Source organism: Limulus polyphemus, unplaced genomic scaffold, assembly GCF_000517525.1.
Source record: "Limulus polyphemus unplaced genomic scaffold, Limulus_polyphemus-2.1.2 Scaffold82, whole genome shotgun sequence".
Lineage (NCBI taxonomy): Eukaryota > Metazoa > Arthropoda > Merostomata > Xiphosura > Limulidae > Limulus > Limulus polyphemus.
In genome coordinates, this window is record NW_013665692.1 from 543,941 (window position 1) to 561,091 (window position 17,151).

Sequence of the window (17,151 nt, forward strand, 5' to 3'; positions counted from 1 at the left end):
ACAAGTCAGTTTTTACCAAGCTATGTACTAGATAAAACAGTGTTATTGATAATCAAAATTTAATAATACAGTAATATTATCATATATATACGAGGTATATCTAGCCATATAGCCAACATATTCAGAAAAATAATATTATTCCTATTTTTTAAACCATTTAACAAAATCAAAATAATACTTCCTGACACTAAAGATAAAAAGAGACATTTTAGAGAAAAAAATGCATATATATCAAATTAGGTGTGAATACAACACAAAATATATTGGTCAAACTAAACGTAATTTGAAATATCGTCTTAATGATCATAAAATTATGTATGTAACAAACATTGTTGAAACAGCTTATTCAATACAATGTCATGAAACAACAATTTTAAATGAATCTAATACTCAAAGTGAATTGAATATTATCGAATCAATAGAAATTTTATGCTGTAAAATAAATAATTATTTGTTAAATACAGATGAATGATTAGCTGATGATAATGCGCAATTTTGAAAATAAATATTGACTTCTTGTGTATAATACTCATACCACCTTTATAAATTACAATGAATTAAACCTTTTCTTTATAAAACTACCTGCCTGTTACGTAGGTTTTTACTCCTGATGATGGCAGCGTAAACATACTGAAACACGTAGTCTTTTTAGTTTTGTCCATCGACCAAATAAACTTTTATTGTGCATTTTTAACGTTGATCTTGTTTGTATTTTTAAAATTTATTGCATAAGTTGTCGTAATTGAATATTTGAGTATATGTCAGTTTTAGTTTAAACAAGTACAAAACGAAATATAGACAAAATTCTCGTCTGCTGAGAAATTGAAAATTTAAGTTACAGCGTCGAAGACTTAAATAATTACTAGCCAAATAGGAATACAAGTTGTCAACTCAACAGACACACACACACACAAAAGTGGCCTGATTACGTAACCATCTAAATAGTAAGCAGTGAAAGAGTGCTGAAATGTTATGAAACGTAAACTCTCGTTTTGTTATTATTTAACCACTACAAGCTCAAAATCTAAAACGCAATTCATCGCTTGACTAGCTTGAGGCCTAAAATTTCAATAATAGATTGAAATAAAGTTACTCTCACACAAAATAAAATTATATACAAAGTTATTTTTCTATCATCATTTTTACAAGGTTTTAAAATGAAAAAGTGTTTAGTGTTTCTTCCGTTTTTACTTCTTACGTTTTATCCGCGTTCTTCGCTTTTCAAAGTTGATGTTCAAGGCAATGAATACTTTAATTTGTCAAACTGAACCAACGCTCTGTTCACATAAATCGTTAAGTAAATAAGGGAAGGCTAATTTCTTATAAGGTACATGAATATAAATATACATAAGAAAAATACAAACAAACAAACATAATTATGATAACAGCTTAGTCTAAAATATGCATATCGGCAGGTGTATATTTCACGTCAACGATGTATATATTATTCTAACATAATGCATTTCGTTAGTTGACAGAATATTAAATTATTCTCTGCAATTCTTTGTTTAAAACTCTAATACTAGATGGCGGGAGGTAAGTAGCATATTTCTTGCTTCACCGTTGAGGTTTGAACAGGGCGTGATTTGCTGCAGACAGAGCACCTACGTCACAAATTTAAAATAATAAATAAAATTAATAGTCTCTATAAAAAACAAATTTTACACTTTTTTATAACATATTAATAAGATATCAACATACTAATTAATATCTGAAAACTATTATATTAACTATGAGCATAATTGTGTTAACTTGTATTCAAAAGACATAAGTAACTATTTCATCTTATCTTGATTCCTTAAAGAAACACAACATGGATATAAGAAGAAAATGGAATTTTTGTTTGAAATCTGTTCTGTTCAGTTACGACTGCCCAAAATTTATTATATAATGTAGCATAAAATAATGATAACATTTAATAGTTTCAATAGAAAATAACGAATGTTTAATTCATTTTATGCAGTTACTGATATATTAAAGTATTATCAGCAGAATGGGTTAATATTTTGTGGTAGAGCTTGAGAACGATAATAATAATATCATATCCGGAACATTTTTAAAAATTGCTACATTGCGTGACTGAATTTTGTATTTCCAGCAAAATGCACTAAGGCAGACAGGAAACATCTAGCTCTTACTTCGTAACATTCTGACAGACAAATGACTATACGTCACATTATGTTTGTAGTTAAACACATAGCTACACAATGGACTACCTGTGTTGTGCTCACCACGGCAATCGAAACGAGGTTTCTAGTGTTGTAAATCCGCAGACTTATCGCTGTGCCACTGGTGGGACGTCAAATTAGGATGGTAAAAATAATTAGTTTTGTTTCTTTTTACAAAGAAATACTGAGATAATGGTAAATAGAGAAATAAAAGTAAACTTCAATTTCTAATAATTAAAAACATTGTCATATTTTCTTTTTGTCAATTATCTTTGATCCACGAAAGTAAATATTAAAAGATAAGTTTAGTAACATTTTTGTTTAAATATATTTCTGCGGTTGCAGTGTTTCGACAATGAATAAAGCATTGTTGATGTTTTATGAGGTATAAATATCTTTGAAACTATGCGTATGCGCATTTTATTAAAGTCAGACTGAAAGTGTGTAGAGAAAGTGGTATATCTGGATGCAATAATGAGCATTTTCCAGATACAGAAGAGCTTCATATGTGTTTAATAAGCGTAGAAATAGTAGAGATAGGCGCTTAGGAACCGGTGCTGAACTCAGACTTTCTTGGCACAAGCAGATAAGAATGATGAAACTTGCTATCTGGACAGACGTCGCAGGATAACCCTGCCAATCAGCCATCAACTGGTACCTATCACACAGCTGGATAGATTGAAACAATTGGGGTAAACCATCACACGAATAGGCCTCGAACTTGCATACAATCAACAAGGAGTTCAAAGCGCGAAGCCACTGAACATGTAACACTAATTAAAATTTAAACATTTGTACTAGCTAAGGTTACAATAGTGTAACAAAGGATAAATTGGAATGCTATTAAGTACGTTCAGAGTTTTTTTATCAACCTGTAGTGACCACGAACTGAATATACAGTTCTATTTATAAGCTGAACAAGTGAGAGTAATTAAATACGGCTTTCGACAGACTTCACATACGCAGTAAGAAAAATACGTTAAGTTAAAATATTTAACGTGTTTACCATATTGATTAAGTGTAATATGAGCGTTAGAATTATTTTATTAGCTTATAACTTTGTATCAAGGCAATGTGTTTCTTCTGTTAAAAATCCCTTCAAACTCCATTAAAAACATAAACATACCTTTATATCACCATTTAGCTATGAATAATTCCTCATGAACAGACACGCTGAACAAACTAGGAGAAAAATCCACGTTTGGCTTAGTCTAGGAGCGTCACCTGGTGAACCATCTTAAAAAAATGTAAATACACTTTATTAAAAACATCAACGAAGGTCACTTACAGCCTTAATCAGAATTTCACAAAAGACAACAACAACAACAACAACAAACATTCTTATCAACCACATGATGAATGTATAAGTCAAACACTTTTTTATACATATTTTCTTTCAAAGTTAAGCTTCTTTTTAGAATTATTATGAGGAATTCCTTTTAGTAACTAATAAATTTTTATATTTCAACACAACAAGTACATCAAATAAGCTATAAACATCTGTATTGGCTAAAGATACTTTAGTGTGACTAATTTAAGGGAAAAAAAAGTGGAATGTTATAAGGTGTACTCAGAATTTTTCATCCTCGTAGGGTTTCTTTGTTTGTTGGAAGCTAAGCACAAAGCTATACAATGGGCTATCTGCTCACCACGGGTATCGAAACCCGGTTTCTAGCGTTGTTGGTCCGCAGACATACCGCTGTGCCTCTTGGGGGGGGGATTTTCGTTGTGACTTTCAAACCATAATAGTTTGGCCAGTGACGCTGTTTTTACCAAATACTTAGGTTATTTTCTAATTAACCTTTTTGAAAATGAGTTTTATAGCTCAAGAATGAGTGTGAAAGTAACGACAGATAGCCTAAGCATCCTTTTACAATGTACCAATGATCAAGGATGCAATACTAGATAGTGTTTATTATATTCTACAAAACAAACTTTCACTTTTAGTGAAAATAAGAATGGTCTTTTAATTTTTACTTGTATAAGTTATCTTGTAATTATTGAAACAACAACAACAACATATATCGTTTGTTGCTTAGAAATCAATTTCACTTTTCTCGTAATTTTCGTAGGATTTATTACAAAACACTATGAAGTCGAGATGTGGTATAATTCACTGTATTAATGTCACAAGAGGCATTTTACACTGTATAAATCTTTCCGAAAAAATAATTAATAATACATGTTATGTTCAACATGCCTTAGAGCATGAACCAATGTTACCGACGTCTACAACGTATCTGTTAAGTCATATTGCTTGTAGTTAGTTTAATAAAAGTAATTTCAGACACTTTAACTGTTTGGCGAACTACCTTTGTAAAATAAACCATCAGAAATATAACGCGATTATCTTAGTTACACGATCAACTCTTCTCTTGAGATCCTTTATAAATATATTCTTCTCAACCGAGACCGAAGCATTTACATACGTATATTTATAATTGTGTTCCTTGTAGCTGTAGTTAATACAGGATAAAGGCAGTTTATTTACATTGTACCCCAGTGGCACAGCGTGCCAGCGGACTTACAACGCTAAAAACCGAGTTTCGATACCGTGGTGGGAAGAGCACAGATAACCCATTGTGTAGCTTTGCGCTTAACTATAAACAAACAAAATTTATATGTTTGTAACTTTCTAAGACTGAATTCCTTATGCAAGTCTTATGATTTTATATTGTATTTGCCTATTTGTCATAAATATGTGGTTTATTTGGAACATACACAGTTATTAAAAAATGTCAAATTTGTAGAATAAACATTGAAGTCTTGTCGTGGAGTATTTATGAAAAGAAATAGTCAGACTTGTCTTCTCTGTTCTTATGGTGTATAGTTCTCACAAAGAAAAAAAGAACATGTATTTTTTAATAAGAAATATTGATCGTTGCACCATCTTCTATACAAACGTAGTAAAACTGCTGTGACAAAAAATATCACATTTTATGTGTAGAAAAGGAAAAAGTAAGCCGAAACGTTTTAGCGGTACCTACAGAAATTAAATAATGCTAATCATGGATGAGGGGTGAGAGTCTGGGAGTGGCAGTGGGGACCAGGAGGATGCTGTGCGATTATTGAGAAAATTGTTTATTTCTTAATTTTTGAACGTTATTGTTTCCTTGCGTTTTTTATTATTTTTTGCCGTTTTATTTTCGATTCCCAAAATTTTATTTGGGAAAAACCTTCTGCACGTGCATAAAGAGTGCAGCGCCCTTGTGTATACTGAACTAAAATTTTAAGAATTCTGATTGTATTTCGGTGGCTTATTTGTTCATGATTACAATATATTTTTAAAAGCACAAAGATCCTTAAAATGCAATAAATATTTATTGCTGAGCTATGAATGTAGAAGTTCGTTTTACAATAACATTAAGCCACTAGAGGAATGGGAAGTATGACAATTTCGAAATTAATATCCCTTAAAATTTATACGATATATAAATAACAATAAAATATGTTTACACACCAGCTCTTATCGATCATATATCCGCTAGTTGACAAACGTGATTGGCCTGAATAACTCAGCGTCGGCAGGTGTGCATTTTTGAAGGCCAATCTACGATGTGACGACGAAACGAAATTGAAACTGAACATGAAAAGCACCAACATAAAACGGTGTACGGAGCCTTGTAAAGGCCCTGGAGCAAGAATATTTTACGTTACCCTCACAACCTGACAATATACTACGTAAAAATATAAACGGCCAAAAGTGGCATTCCCTTAAACAACACAACACTGACCAATTAAGTATACCAATACAATTGAACAGTAAACCTTTTTCATTCTGATAGCTGAGAAATGCTTCAATAAACAAAATACGATGTAATAATCTCTCTTTATTCATATTAAAAAGAAGTCTTTTTACAAGCAGGGCCGAATTAAGGACTTGGGGGGGGGCAGATTATGTAAAGAGGCTCTCAGAACTACAGTTTGAGGAATACACAAACACAAGCGAGGGGTAGAAAATACAGAATACTAATTCTAATATTTATAATAGGTATAAATTACTGACAACCATTATTTTTATATGAAACGACTAAAATTGCCGTTGTCATAGTGCCAAAGTTGAAAATTATATTTTTCAATGAGACATCCAGTTTTTGATTATTTTCTAAAAAATTCTATTAGTCGGGAGTCCCCTTTGATTCAGGGGGTACGGGACAATTGTGCCCAGTTGTCCTCTCCCTAAGTTGTCACTACTAGCAATTGGGTCTTTCTCGAATTGGGGCAAACATTTATGTGGCCCCCTGCGATAAACAGTGTTAATTGGCTAGAGATATTTAGGAACCCCCCACTCAAAAAATAATTTCAAAATAAGATATATATATATATATATATATTATTATTATTAATAATAGTCTATGACTGTTTGACTCTTGATTATTACATTTCGAGAATGTTAAGTAAGTAAAAGAATACCACAAATCGTAACATAACTAAAATAAAACCATGTTTCGTGTAATATTACGGCGGAAGTGTGGTTATGGGGAAGAGAGTATATGGGTCTCTAGTTGTTAACTTTTAGGGGCCTCAGAGATTGCCATGTCGGTTCTGTTCACAAGCGGAGTGGGCCTTACAAGAGTTGCAATTGTGTATCAGGCGGGTGATTGGGTTCCAAAACGTTTTAATTTGTATTTTACTAAAGAACTTATACGAGTTGTGATTGGGTATCATTATACGGAATCCAAAGTACAAATAGTATTAATTTCATATATCTCACAAGTGGACCTTTCATGTGTTGGGACTGTGGCTATGGTCCCTTAGCCAGTTTTCCCAACTATACGTACGCCATTGCCAACGTAAAAGTATGTTACACACTAACTATACCAAACCATGAAGCACTCTAAAATAATTTGTAATTTAGTAAAAAAAAAATTGTGATTTTTGTTTACATAGTTTATTCTTATATGCACCAATGAGATTGTTTGGCTGAAATGTTGGTAAGTTTTTATTTTTATTTACCGATTTATTTATTATTTACTCGGTTTAGGTGAATTTGTTACTCAGATTTTTCATCTTTCTGGAACATATTCTAAAAGTGCTGAAACTAATTAGACAAACATACACAGAACGAGTTTCCAGTTTTATTAAACATAAATTGATAACTACCTTGCAAGAGCTCAAAAGTGGCATCAGGTGTTGTATGGAAGCAAGAAATACTATTTACTTTTAAAATGGAAAATAATTACTTATTTATTTATTGCTTTTAAACCTAAACCAACCAAACATGACAGATGAAATAATTTCACATTGAATTAACAAGATAATTTTTCATATTGACGATATAAATTTGAAATACTCGTGTGCGTTGCATCTGGTTTTTTCACAATCTGAAAAATATGTTCTTAAATGTTTTTTGTTATATTCCAAAACCAAAATAAACTCCTGTCTTGTAGATTTCGCAGAAGCTTACGTTATATATTTTTGAGAGGAAATTGCGCTAGAGGTCTGTGATTCGTACTAAAGGCTTTTATCTAATATCGTGGGCGAAATGAAACTCCATGATGTTTTTTTCTTTATATTTCATTGGACGAAGAGAGAAAAATGTTGCAATTGGGTCTTACTATGGTAGTCTTAGCTTAACAACTTCCAGAACGTCTTGCTTATGAGATTCAATATATTACGTTATAAAATTTGACGGATACAGAGAGAATGATGCGCGTAAGCCACGAGCTCGTATTGACTGGTAGAAGATACCTGCTTTATTTCATGAAGACGACAATTGCTTTGTTAACAATTTTGAAAGAATACATTGTTTAAAACAAAATGTTAAAAATGACGAATTTATTGAACAATCGTCTCACATTATTTCAATAGTTAGAAGAGTGTATAACTATAGTATTCCAATTACACTATATTTATCATATCCATTGTCTACGACGCCTTTTGCTCAATCCAGAGCTCTTCAGGCCGAATGGAATACAACAAACACAGTAGTGATCACAACACTATTTATATATGTCTTTTGATACAATAAAATTTGTTATAGTGTGTAATTATTGATAATCCTTAAGGGACTAGATTAAGTATGTAGTGTTTAAAAACATAATATGCCTAATGTCTTATGACAAACATAATTGTTACCAAAGCTTTCTTAAAACAGTTTTTAAAATATGCATAATCAGAAATAAGAGTTTTTCTTAGACATTAAACTAACTATAAACTTCAAGAACCACCCACAATTAAATTGAGCCCATAAAATGTCCTCTGTTTTTTTTATCTATGAAGAATAAATGATAAGTTATTGTTTCCTTATCCAATCTGAGCTTTGTCGCTAATATTTTGTCATTCTCGAATAGGTTTCTGTTTCTGATTGGTGTGTTTATAGCTAAAACATTAGACACAGTTCTTGAGTTAGTTTTCAACTTATAGTAAGACATATATATATATGTATATACTGTAAAGTGATTAAGTTTGCTTAAAATATATATTTAGTGTTCTTATTGTTTAGTCGATCTTAAACATCTTTCTTGGTTTCTACTCTCTTTGTGAAATCTCAAGGAGTTTTAAACATTGAAATTCACGTAATCGGATTATGAGACGAAAATATAATCCATTCAGTTATAGAATTAAATATTCGTCTAATATTCTGTTTTAAATAGTACACAAGCTCTTTAATGATTTTAATGATATTTACCAAAAGATGAAATGTTCATTTTTCTTAAAAGTTAATTGCAAAATGAGTATTTGCCCCCGTAGCTGAATATACCGTTTCCAATGGGAATTGTATTATAAATTCCTTTGGAAAGCGTAAGTACCAACAGAAATTAAAACTACATTTCTATGCAAATTTCATATATTTAAAATGAAGAATTTATGAGTTGAAGGCTATATAGAAATTAAACCAGTCTCATGTGATGCAAATACTTACTAATCAGTAAAGAGGGCGACAACTATTTACTAATATTGAGTATTTATGACTCTTCAGATGAACTCTGTAAATGACTTTTCAAAGGCAAACATATTCCACGTTGCGATCTATAAAGCAACCACAAGGATACAGAACTGATTTAAAAGAAAGTTCAATGTAATATTGGATACAGAACTGATTTAAAAGAGAGTTCAATGTAATATTGGATAGGCTCTAAACCCTGTCCATCAAGATGATCTTGATTTATGACCTCAATGCAAGCACATAAATGTTCCAATATATGTAAACTCAAAATCCTTCGTAGTTGGAAGAAAACTATAGATGATATACAGTTGTGGAAAACTATAGATGATAACTCTTAGAGATTTTGAGAAAGTAGTATTAAGACACTTATGAGTATATAAAAATATAGCAGTTTCAAAGCATTTTTCATAAAAGAAATAAAAAAGAATTTAGAATTTTTTATAACTCTAAGAACAACTAATAAATTATTCTTAGTACATTTGCTTATAATATTTTTATATAAGTTCTTATATAACCATTCTATTTCTTTAAAACTATTTTGTATGTATACTAGCTGCCATACCGCGCATATGGTCTAATGATTGGCTTTCCGGGCTGTGGATCGGAAGCTCTAAGGTTCGAGCAACGACATGCTGCTGATTATGCTCCGCATTTTCAGATGTGTATGCGTTATAAAAGTTTCAATCAAGTTCATCATTAGATTTATATCAGTGGGTGCTGCTGATTGGCTGCTTTCCCTTTGTTTAATAGTTCAAAACTCGGGACGACTGTACCTGAACCATTAGATTTCTTGATCTGGCCCATGTGAGCATCATATGACGTTTAAGTTAAAGATACTAATATCTAGCTTGTATATCACATGCACATAGCTGACTCATTAAGATGAGCAGATGAGCATTTTTTGAGCAGATACGGTTGAGCAGCTTCGCTAAACCAAACATTTATAAATATATTTAAACGTATTGAGATTCGTAGTCAGGTTTAAATAAAGATTCAGGGCAATCTTTAATACATTTTAGAAATAATTAAAACTGAAGTAGTGAATGGGAAAAAAGAAGATATGTAGTTAACATGTTTATTAGAGGTAATATTACATCAAGAATAAGTTAGATATACATATAGAAGCGAACTGTATAGTCAAAATGTTTGTGATTTTTCTTTTCATTGGAGGTTTTTAATTATTCAAAACAGTACATATTATCAGAATAAGAATATTTTTTTTTTACAATTAAAATAGTATTCTAAATCGCACTTGATGTTACACTTTGCCATCGTATAGGACGAGTAGAAATTTTATTACTAGGTGGTTTGCTGCTGTTAATAATGATAATAAACATCATTAGATGATTTATTGTTATCATATTCAAAGACTATTAAGTCCTGTTCCTCCGGATTGACTTCATATGTATCTCTCGCTTCTACGTTTTCGGACAGAACTCACAGTTTTATAACCTTTTTTTTTGTTTTTAGTTAGACACATGAATTGCAGATATAGACAAAGTTTCTGGGTCGGTTCATTATATAACAGTTAGAAAAGTGAAGTTAAATGAACCGGCTTTTTCTTTCACGAAACAGTTAAAATGAAGAACTTTTCTGCCTAGAAAATGATAAAGTATAGATTTATAACGTACACAAAAATTTATTACATAACTTTTCGGACAATTTGATCGATCTGAACTTTTTCGAAAGTGACGTGACAATTATACAAAAGATGTTGAAAAATTCTCACAATATAGAAATGTAAAGTAACATTTAGTAACTTCAAATTACAGAAATAAAAAATAAGTTAGGAAACAAATAAATGAAATAAGATAATTAAAATTGATACTGTAATTTAGTGCAAAAAGTAATCATCTTACATACTGTATCTATATTTATGAGTAATAACACAAAATTTTGTGCAGGCTTTCATAAATAAAACAGAAGAAAGCACACACATAAATTCATAAAGAGTTCAAACTAATTGAAATACAGCACCACTAATTTTTTGTTTTAGTAAAAGTGTACGATGAGCTATCTACGCTGTGCCTACTACGGGGGATTAAATATCCATAAAGTGACTACTAAATTAACTTATCTTACATTAAACCGGGAGTAGATATTGAACTCCCAAAAATGCACTCTGTTAATAAAACTATTTTATTGTACAACATTAAAAAAAATGAATGAAAAACATTTTTCTCACAAAGCAGTTTTTTTTCAGCATAAGAACAAAAGCTTTTTTTTAAAACCGAAAATACAGTCTTATGATTTTTAATAATATTTCCTTAACAAAGCCATAGAAATTATTACTTTTAGCAAAGAGTCGTTATTAGCATTCTCACTTAGTGATTATACAAGTGTATTCTTCAAGGTGGATTTTCTTTCTTCCACATATATTTCTTTAAATAAAACAAACGAATAATGGAATCACAAGTAAAGTTGGAAATAGCTTAAGGAATCTTTTGTTTTCATTCTTAGATTAAGTCTGGTGCTTATTTCTACTTCTCAATAAATAACAATCCTTATCTATTAAATTATTGAAAAAAATGCAATTTCTTCTCGAACTTCTTGAATGGAAAAATCTTTACATAAAATTTATAAGCAGAAATAAAACACCTGATTTAGTGTGTACAGTTTTGTAGAAACCTATATAGTGGTGAAAATGAGTAGGCTTTTAATAAATAGTGGGCTAATAATAAAAGGTAATTTCAAAAACTTGACCATCTATTATGATCTCTCTCTCTCTCTTTCAGCAATCTGCGGGTCGCGGGTTCGAATCTCCTTCCCACCAAACATGCTCGCCCTTTCAGCCGTGGGGGCGTTATAATGTGACGGTCAATTCCACTATTCGTTGGGAAAAGAGTAGTCCAAGAGTTGGCGGTTGGTGTTGATGACTAGCTGCCTTCCCTCTAGTCTTACACTAAATTAGGGACGGCTAGCCCAGATAGCCATCGTGTAGCTTTGCACGAAATTCAGAACAAACAAACAAACTCTTTCAGCGTCGGGATTTGGGTCTTGCAGACCTGAGAGGGTGAGGTTCAAAATGATCTCTTTTCTCCCTCCTTTGCTGTTATAATATGTTTTCTTCTTACTGATTTAATGCGTTGGCTTTTGTATGTTGTGTTTTAATGTTGTTTACTTTTTATCTTCTTTTCAGGCCATGTCCATGAAATATTATCTGGTTTCTGTTGTCTTTAGTGTACAGGCATTATTTTCTTTCTTGTATTGTTGTGTCTTGTACATTTTGTGTTATAAGATTCACGAACAGTACCTATTATGATAATACAAGTTTTTGTTTGACCTGAAAATGCACGCGCACTTTACCATCTAAATGCGCATGTGCGCACACTTTGTTTCAATGGATGTAATTATAAGCCGGATGTAAATATACTTGAGTAGAGATTTTGTACAGCACCATGTTAAAGATTTATCAAAGCTTTTTAAAAAGGTCTAACATTAGGTCGTAAGATAACAGAGCTCGGCTGAGATACAACAAACATAGAAGTTGCTGGAACACTATATAAGTATAAGGAAAAACATTATCGCTAAATAAAAAACTATGTAGGGTTGGTTACTGAATTTGAAAGAAGGAAACAAACAAGATACGGATGGAAGTGTACATATCAAAGCAGATAGAACCAGAATTTTTTATCGTAAAATGTTACTCTATTGTAAAACAATCGTAAAAGTAGTATTCTAAAGTCAACTTAAGGAAAAATATAATGATGAAAGCTGAGATTCTGTTCAAACACCATACTTTCGATAAACAACGTGAGGAAGCCAGTAATGTAAGGATTTTATTCTCCATGTAAAGTTTAGACAGCTTAGTCTGCTATGTCATCATTAGCCGATCAAGCATTTGATAGAGCAAAACAATCTTCACGATTGTTGACAACATATTTTATTATTATTATTATATGTAACATCTATAAAGCTTTAGAATATACTCTATGGCCTAGTAACCCACGTATTCCATCTTATAAAAAAAATAAACAAACAAGTATAAGGAAAAAAATATATCACTAAATAAGAAAGCTATTTAGGACTGGCTACTGAACTTGAGAAAAGGAAACAAACAAGATAGGGATGGAAGTGGACATATCACTTGATCAGCTAATGATCACATAGCAGACTAAGTTGTCTCGACTTTACATGGAGAATAATATACCTACATTACTGGCTTCCTCACTGGTGGTGATTTTTTTGTATTGTTATGGTATCAAATAATGTGTTATATTCCAATAAGTCATTAGTATTAGGCCTATTTTATTTTCAAACACTATATTACTTATCTAGACCTTCAGGAATTGTCAAGAATTAGAAGAGTGTATAATAATAGTATTTCAACCACACTACATCTGTCATATCCATTGCCTACGACGCGTTTCGCTCAATCCAGAGCTCATCAGGCCGCCTGGGATACAATAAACACAGCAGTGGTCGGAACAGCTTGTTGAAGGCGTACACACCATAACAACTGTTGTTGTAATAAATGGCTTATCGGAGAGTGCACTAGCGCTATGTAGGGATGGCACGGACGACCGTATTAAAGCAATAAAAACATCATCAGGATTTTCTTCTCTGCAGGTCATCAGAAGCTCGATATGAAGAGTTACCTAGCATAGTCGCTCTATTTCCGGTGTATATACCGCTTTTCAGCTATCCAGATCATCCCAAAGTTGAAAATTTGCAAATGGTGAAAATCGAGATTTCTTATTTTCGTTCATCATCATCTTTCTTCAACAGGCTTAGCACTTACCTAGTTTTGGCAGTAACTGTGATTTTATCACCAAAACACTAGTGGAGTAATTACACGATTGTTGTTTTTCATATTTTACCTAAAATTCATGAAAGTAAATAACTTAATATCATTTTGGAAAAGGAGAAACTAAAATAACTACATCTAAATTATTCTCGTAAATGGTATATAGATGGTTATCGAACAGTGATATATCCCGCTGTTGCTCATATATTTGAATTCTGACAAAATTCTTAAAATATTTACAACCCCCGTCACACCAAACATGCTCGCCCTTTAAGCCGTGGGGGCGTTATAATATGACGGTCAATCCCACTATTCATTGGTAAAAGAGTAGCCCAAGAGTTAGTGATGACTAACTGCCTTCCCTCTAGTCTTACATTGCTAAATTAGGGACGGCTAACGTAGATAGCCCTCGTGTAGCTTTGCATGAAATTCAAAACAAACAAACAACATATTATAATAATACACACTACCCATGAAAATATAATTTGATCTTTATTACATTTTTAAATATAAATATTTTCAGCACATTTTACTTTTTCTAAAGATTTTCGTTCATTTCTTAAAATATTGATATATAATTATTACAAAGAATCATATTTATTTTTACGTTTGTATTTAATATTTTCTATACAGATAATGCCAGTTTTAAGTTAGTATTTCTAGCCATTGGAATTTTAAAACACATTGTTAACTTTATAGAATAATCACTGCTAGAAATATCATTAAAGACTGCATTAGCTTATACTTTATTGCAAACTGATACAAGCCCCCCATAATTTCATATCAGGTTTAATAATTGGAGGTTAAGTAAGATTTGTGTTTAAAGGTACAATGTCTATTTAATAATGGTTTTAAAATAAAATGCAACGTATTTTACCGAGAAACCGTGCTTCCATTTTATTTCATATAAAATGTTGAAAATAATCATGAAAACGAACAAGTGAGACAACAAAAGGAGTCATAAACAATTAATAATTCCAATTAAATGCTTAATCTCTCATTAGTACAATTTATTATTATAAAAATACACAAGTAAACCTAATTCGTTTTACATGTTTTACAATATACTAGTATTTTTTACTTGCTTGAAACAGATAATTATCCCTTGATTTTATGTTATAAAATTTTATGTTTGTCAATGTATGATCGTGAAGTATATTCCAAATGTCTTTTATTGCTCCATATAATTGCCAAATAATTTGGATTTTGATGCATTTATGAAGAATTGTCCCCCCCCCCCATTCCAGTTCATATCCCGCTGTTAGAAGCCTGATTACTATTCCAACATTTTGGTTTGGCTATTTCTCCTAAGCAAAGGGTTTTGAGCTGCAACACGTCCATTGAAGTAACTTTATGCTAATGTGTACGTTATTATTCTGGAAGTGATATTCAGACCTGTACTTGTAGCTAGGTCTCTGGCAAGATCTCTACTAGTTTTATATAACTTTTTCAGAATTTCCATGCAGCTACTACAGAATCCTAAAATCTCCCATCAATCTCCTTCCATCAGCCAAAAGATAACTTCCTAAACGTTTGTCATGTGGAATTTCTGTCCTGGAAACCATGTGTGTCGGCATCACGCTACTGTTGTGAATATTATAACTGCCTGTACTTTCGTAGGCATTATGCTGATGTGGCTTTGGTTGATTGGTTGAATGACAGACATTAATTGTGTAAGCTATCAATACGTGACTATACTCTGATATATTTATTGGGTTTCTAACTTCTTTTTCACCTCCTTTCATATTTTTCCTATTGGTATTATATTTTCACATTCTACAGTTTTTCCGTGATTCGAAAATCCGATGTACTATATACCTTATGTGTTTTTCTTTGAACTAATGATATCAGAAGTTATAAATATATGGTAACAGCAACTGAACACGGTGAAAATTTATGTTTGCGATGCATATGTGAATTTAAAGTGAAACCAAATATACACGAAAAGTGTTTTTAACTTTTTTAGTTTCTAGGCACCTTTTATATTTCAGGGGTGTACAGGACAAGTAGCTTATGGATAGACATTAAACACTGCGTACTGTCTGAAAGAAATGATTGTTTGCTTATCGATTCTTGAGGGATGGTGTGCTATCTCATAGTAATGCAGACTCAGCAAAAGTATTTTATATCTAAAAAATATCCACACAGGAAGAAGGCAATACGTTTTTCTTTTTTTGTGAAGGAAGATTGAATAAGCGTACGGTATGTACGTTAGTCAATACTTGGGCAAGTAGAAAAAGGAGCTAAGATATAATCTTTACACCACAACGATTTAGACATTAAAAAGGTTATGAGGTCGAAGATAAAGATAAGTAAGATAATTATTATAAATCCTTCACTATAAAAAAAAGTCCATAGTTTTGTTAAGGCTAATGAATCATAGCCTCATTTGCAATAAATTACACAAAAGTATATTCATAACATCATGACTCCCAGTGTTATCAAAAATCCAAGACTAATTATAGAAATAATACAGAACGTAAGCACCATCCTAAAATAATTAATAAAATTTCTTTAAAAATGTGATTACTATTCTAATAGTAACAGCAATGCGACATAAACATTGCAGTGGGTTAAACTACGTAAACATTGCAGTGGGTCAAACTACGTGACTGTTGTTCTAGCAGTTTTATTACAACCAATGAAGATCAAAGTTGTGATGACTAAGCTAAAAATTAATCACATGTATATTATTATATATCAGTGTCTTTCTTTTAATTAATGTGATGCTGACAGTACATAGGAGCACTGGATATGATAATACGTTTTCTTCCTAAGCTAGAAATTAATCACATGTATATTATGATATATCAGTGTCTTTCTTTTAATTAATGTGATGCTGACAGTACATAGGAGCACTGGATATGATAATACGTTTTATTATATATATATATATATATATCGGGAGTACAAAGCAATGCAGGAATATATAAATAAAGATTACTTAAGGTAAAAAAGATATAGCTCTCAATTTGATGAGAATTTCCTTTTAAGCTCTAAAAGAGTTAATTATTAAATCCCTTTCCCTTGGAGGTCACTCTTATTGAACAGGATAAAGTTAATGGTCTATCTAGCTTTCCAAATTAATGCCATAAAAAGGGCAGTTTTGTCAAGAAAGAAATTTAATGCGAAATTTCACATGCACTCTCGTGTTTTTAGAATGGCATGTAATTGAATAAATTTAATTGCTTCATTTCATTTCGGTGATATATATATATATATATTTAAAAACTCACTTTGCACAAGATATATAATTCCATTTCATTTACAGAGTCGACAAACGCTCAATTAATTTGTTCAGGTTTAATGTTACAACAACATACATAATAAATAAAAAATAATGTTTT

At 31.4% G+C, this 17,151-nt stretch overlaps 1 protein-coding gene across 1 annotated transcript in view; it reads right to left on the minus strand.

The window, feature by feature from the left end:
* Positions 1–266: 266 nt before the first annotated feature.
* The window catches only part of LOC106467716, a 96,212-nt gene continuing 79,327 nt past the window's right edge, over positions 267–17,151 (minus strand). The window contains exons 6-7 of the mRNA XM_013928094.2: positions 3,295–3,404; positions 267–1,604 (exon numbers count right to left, since the gene is read on the minus strand). Of these exons, the coding sequence (XP_013783548.1) occupies positions 3,313–3,404 (92 nt within the window). The 3' untranslated portion in view covers positions 267–1,604; positions 3,295–3,312. The remainder of the gene's footprint in view (positions 1,605–3,294; positions 3,405–17,151) is intronic.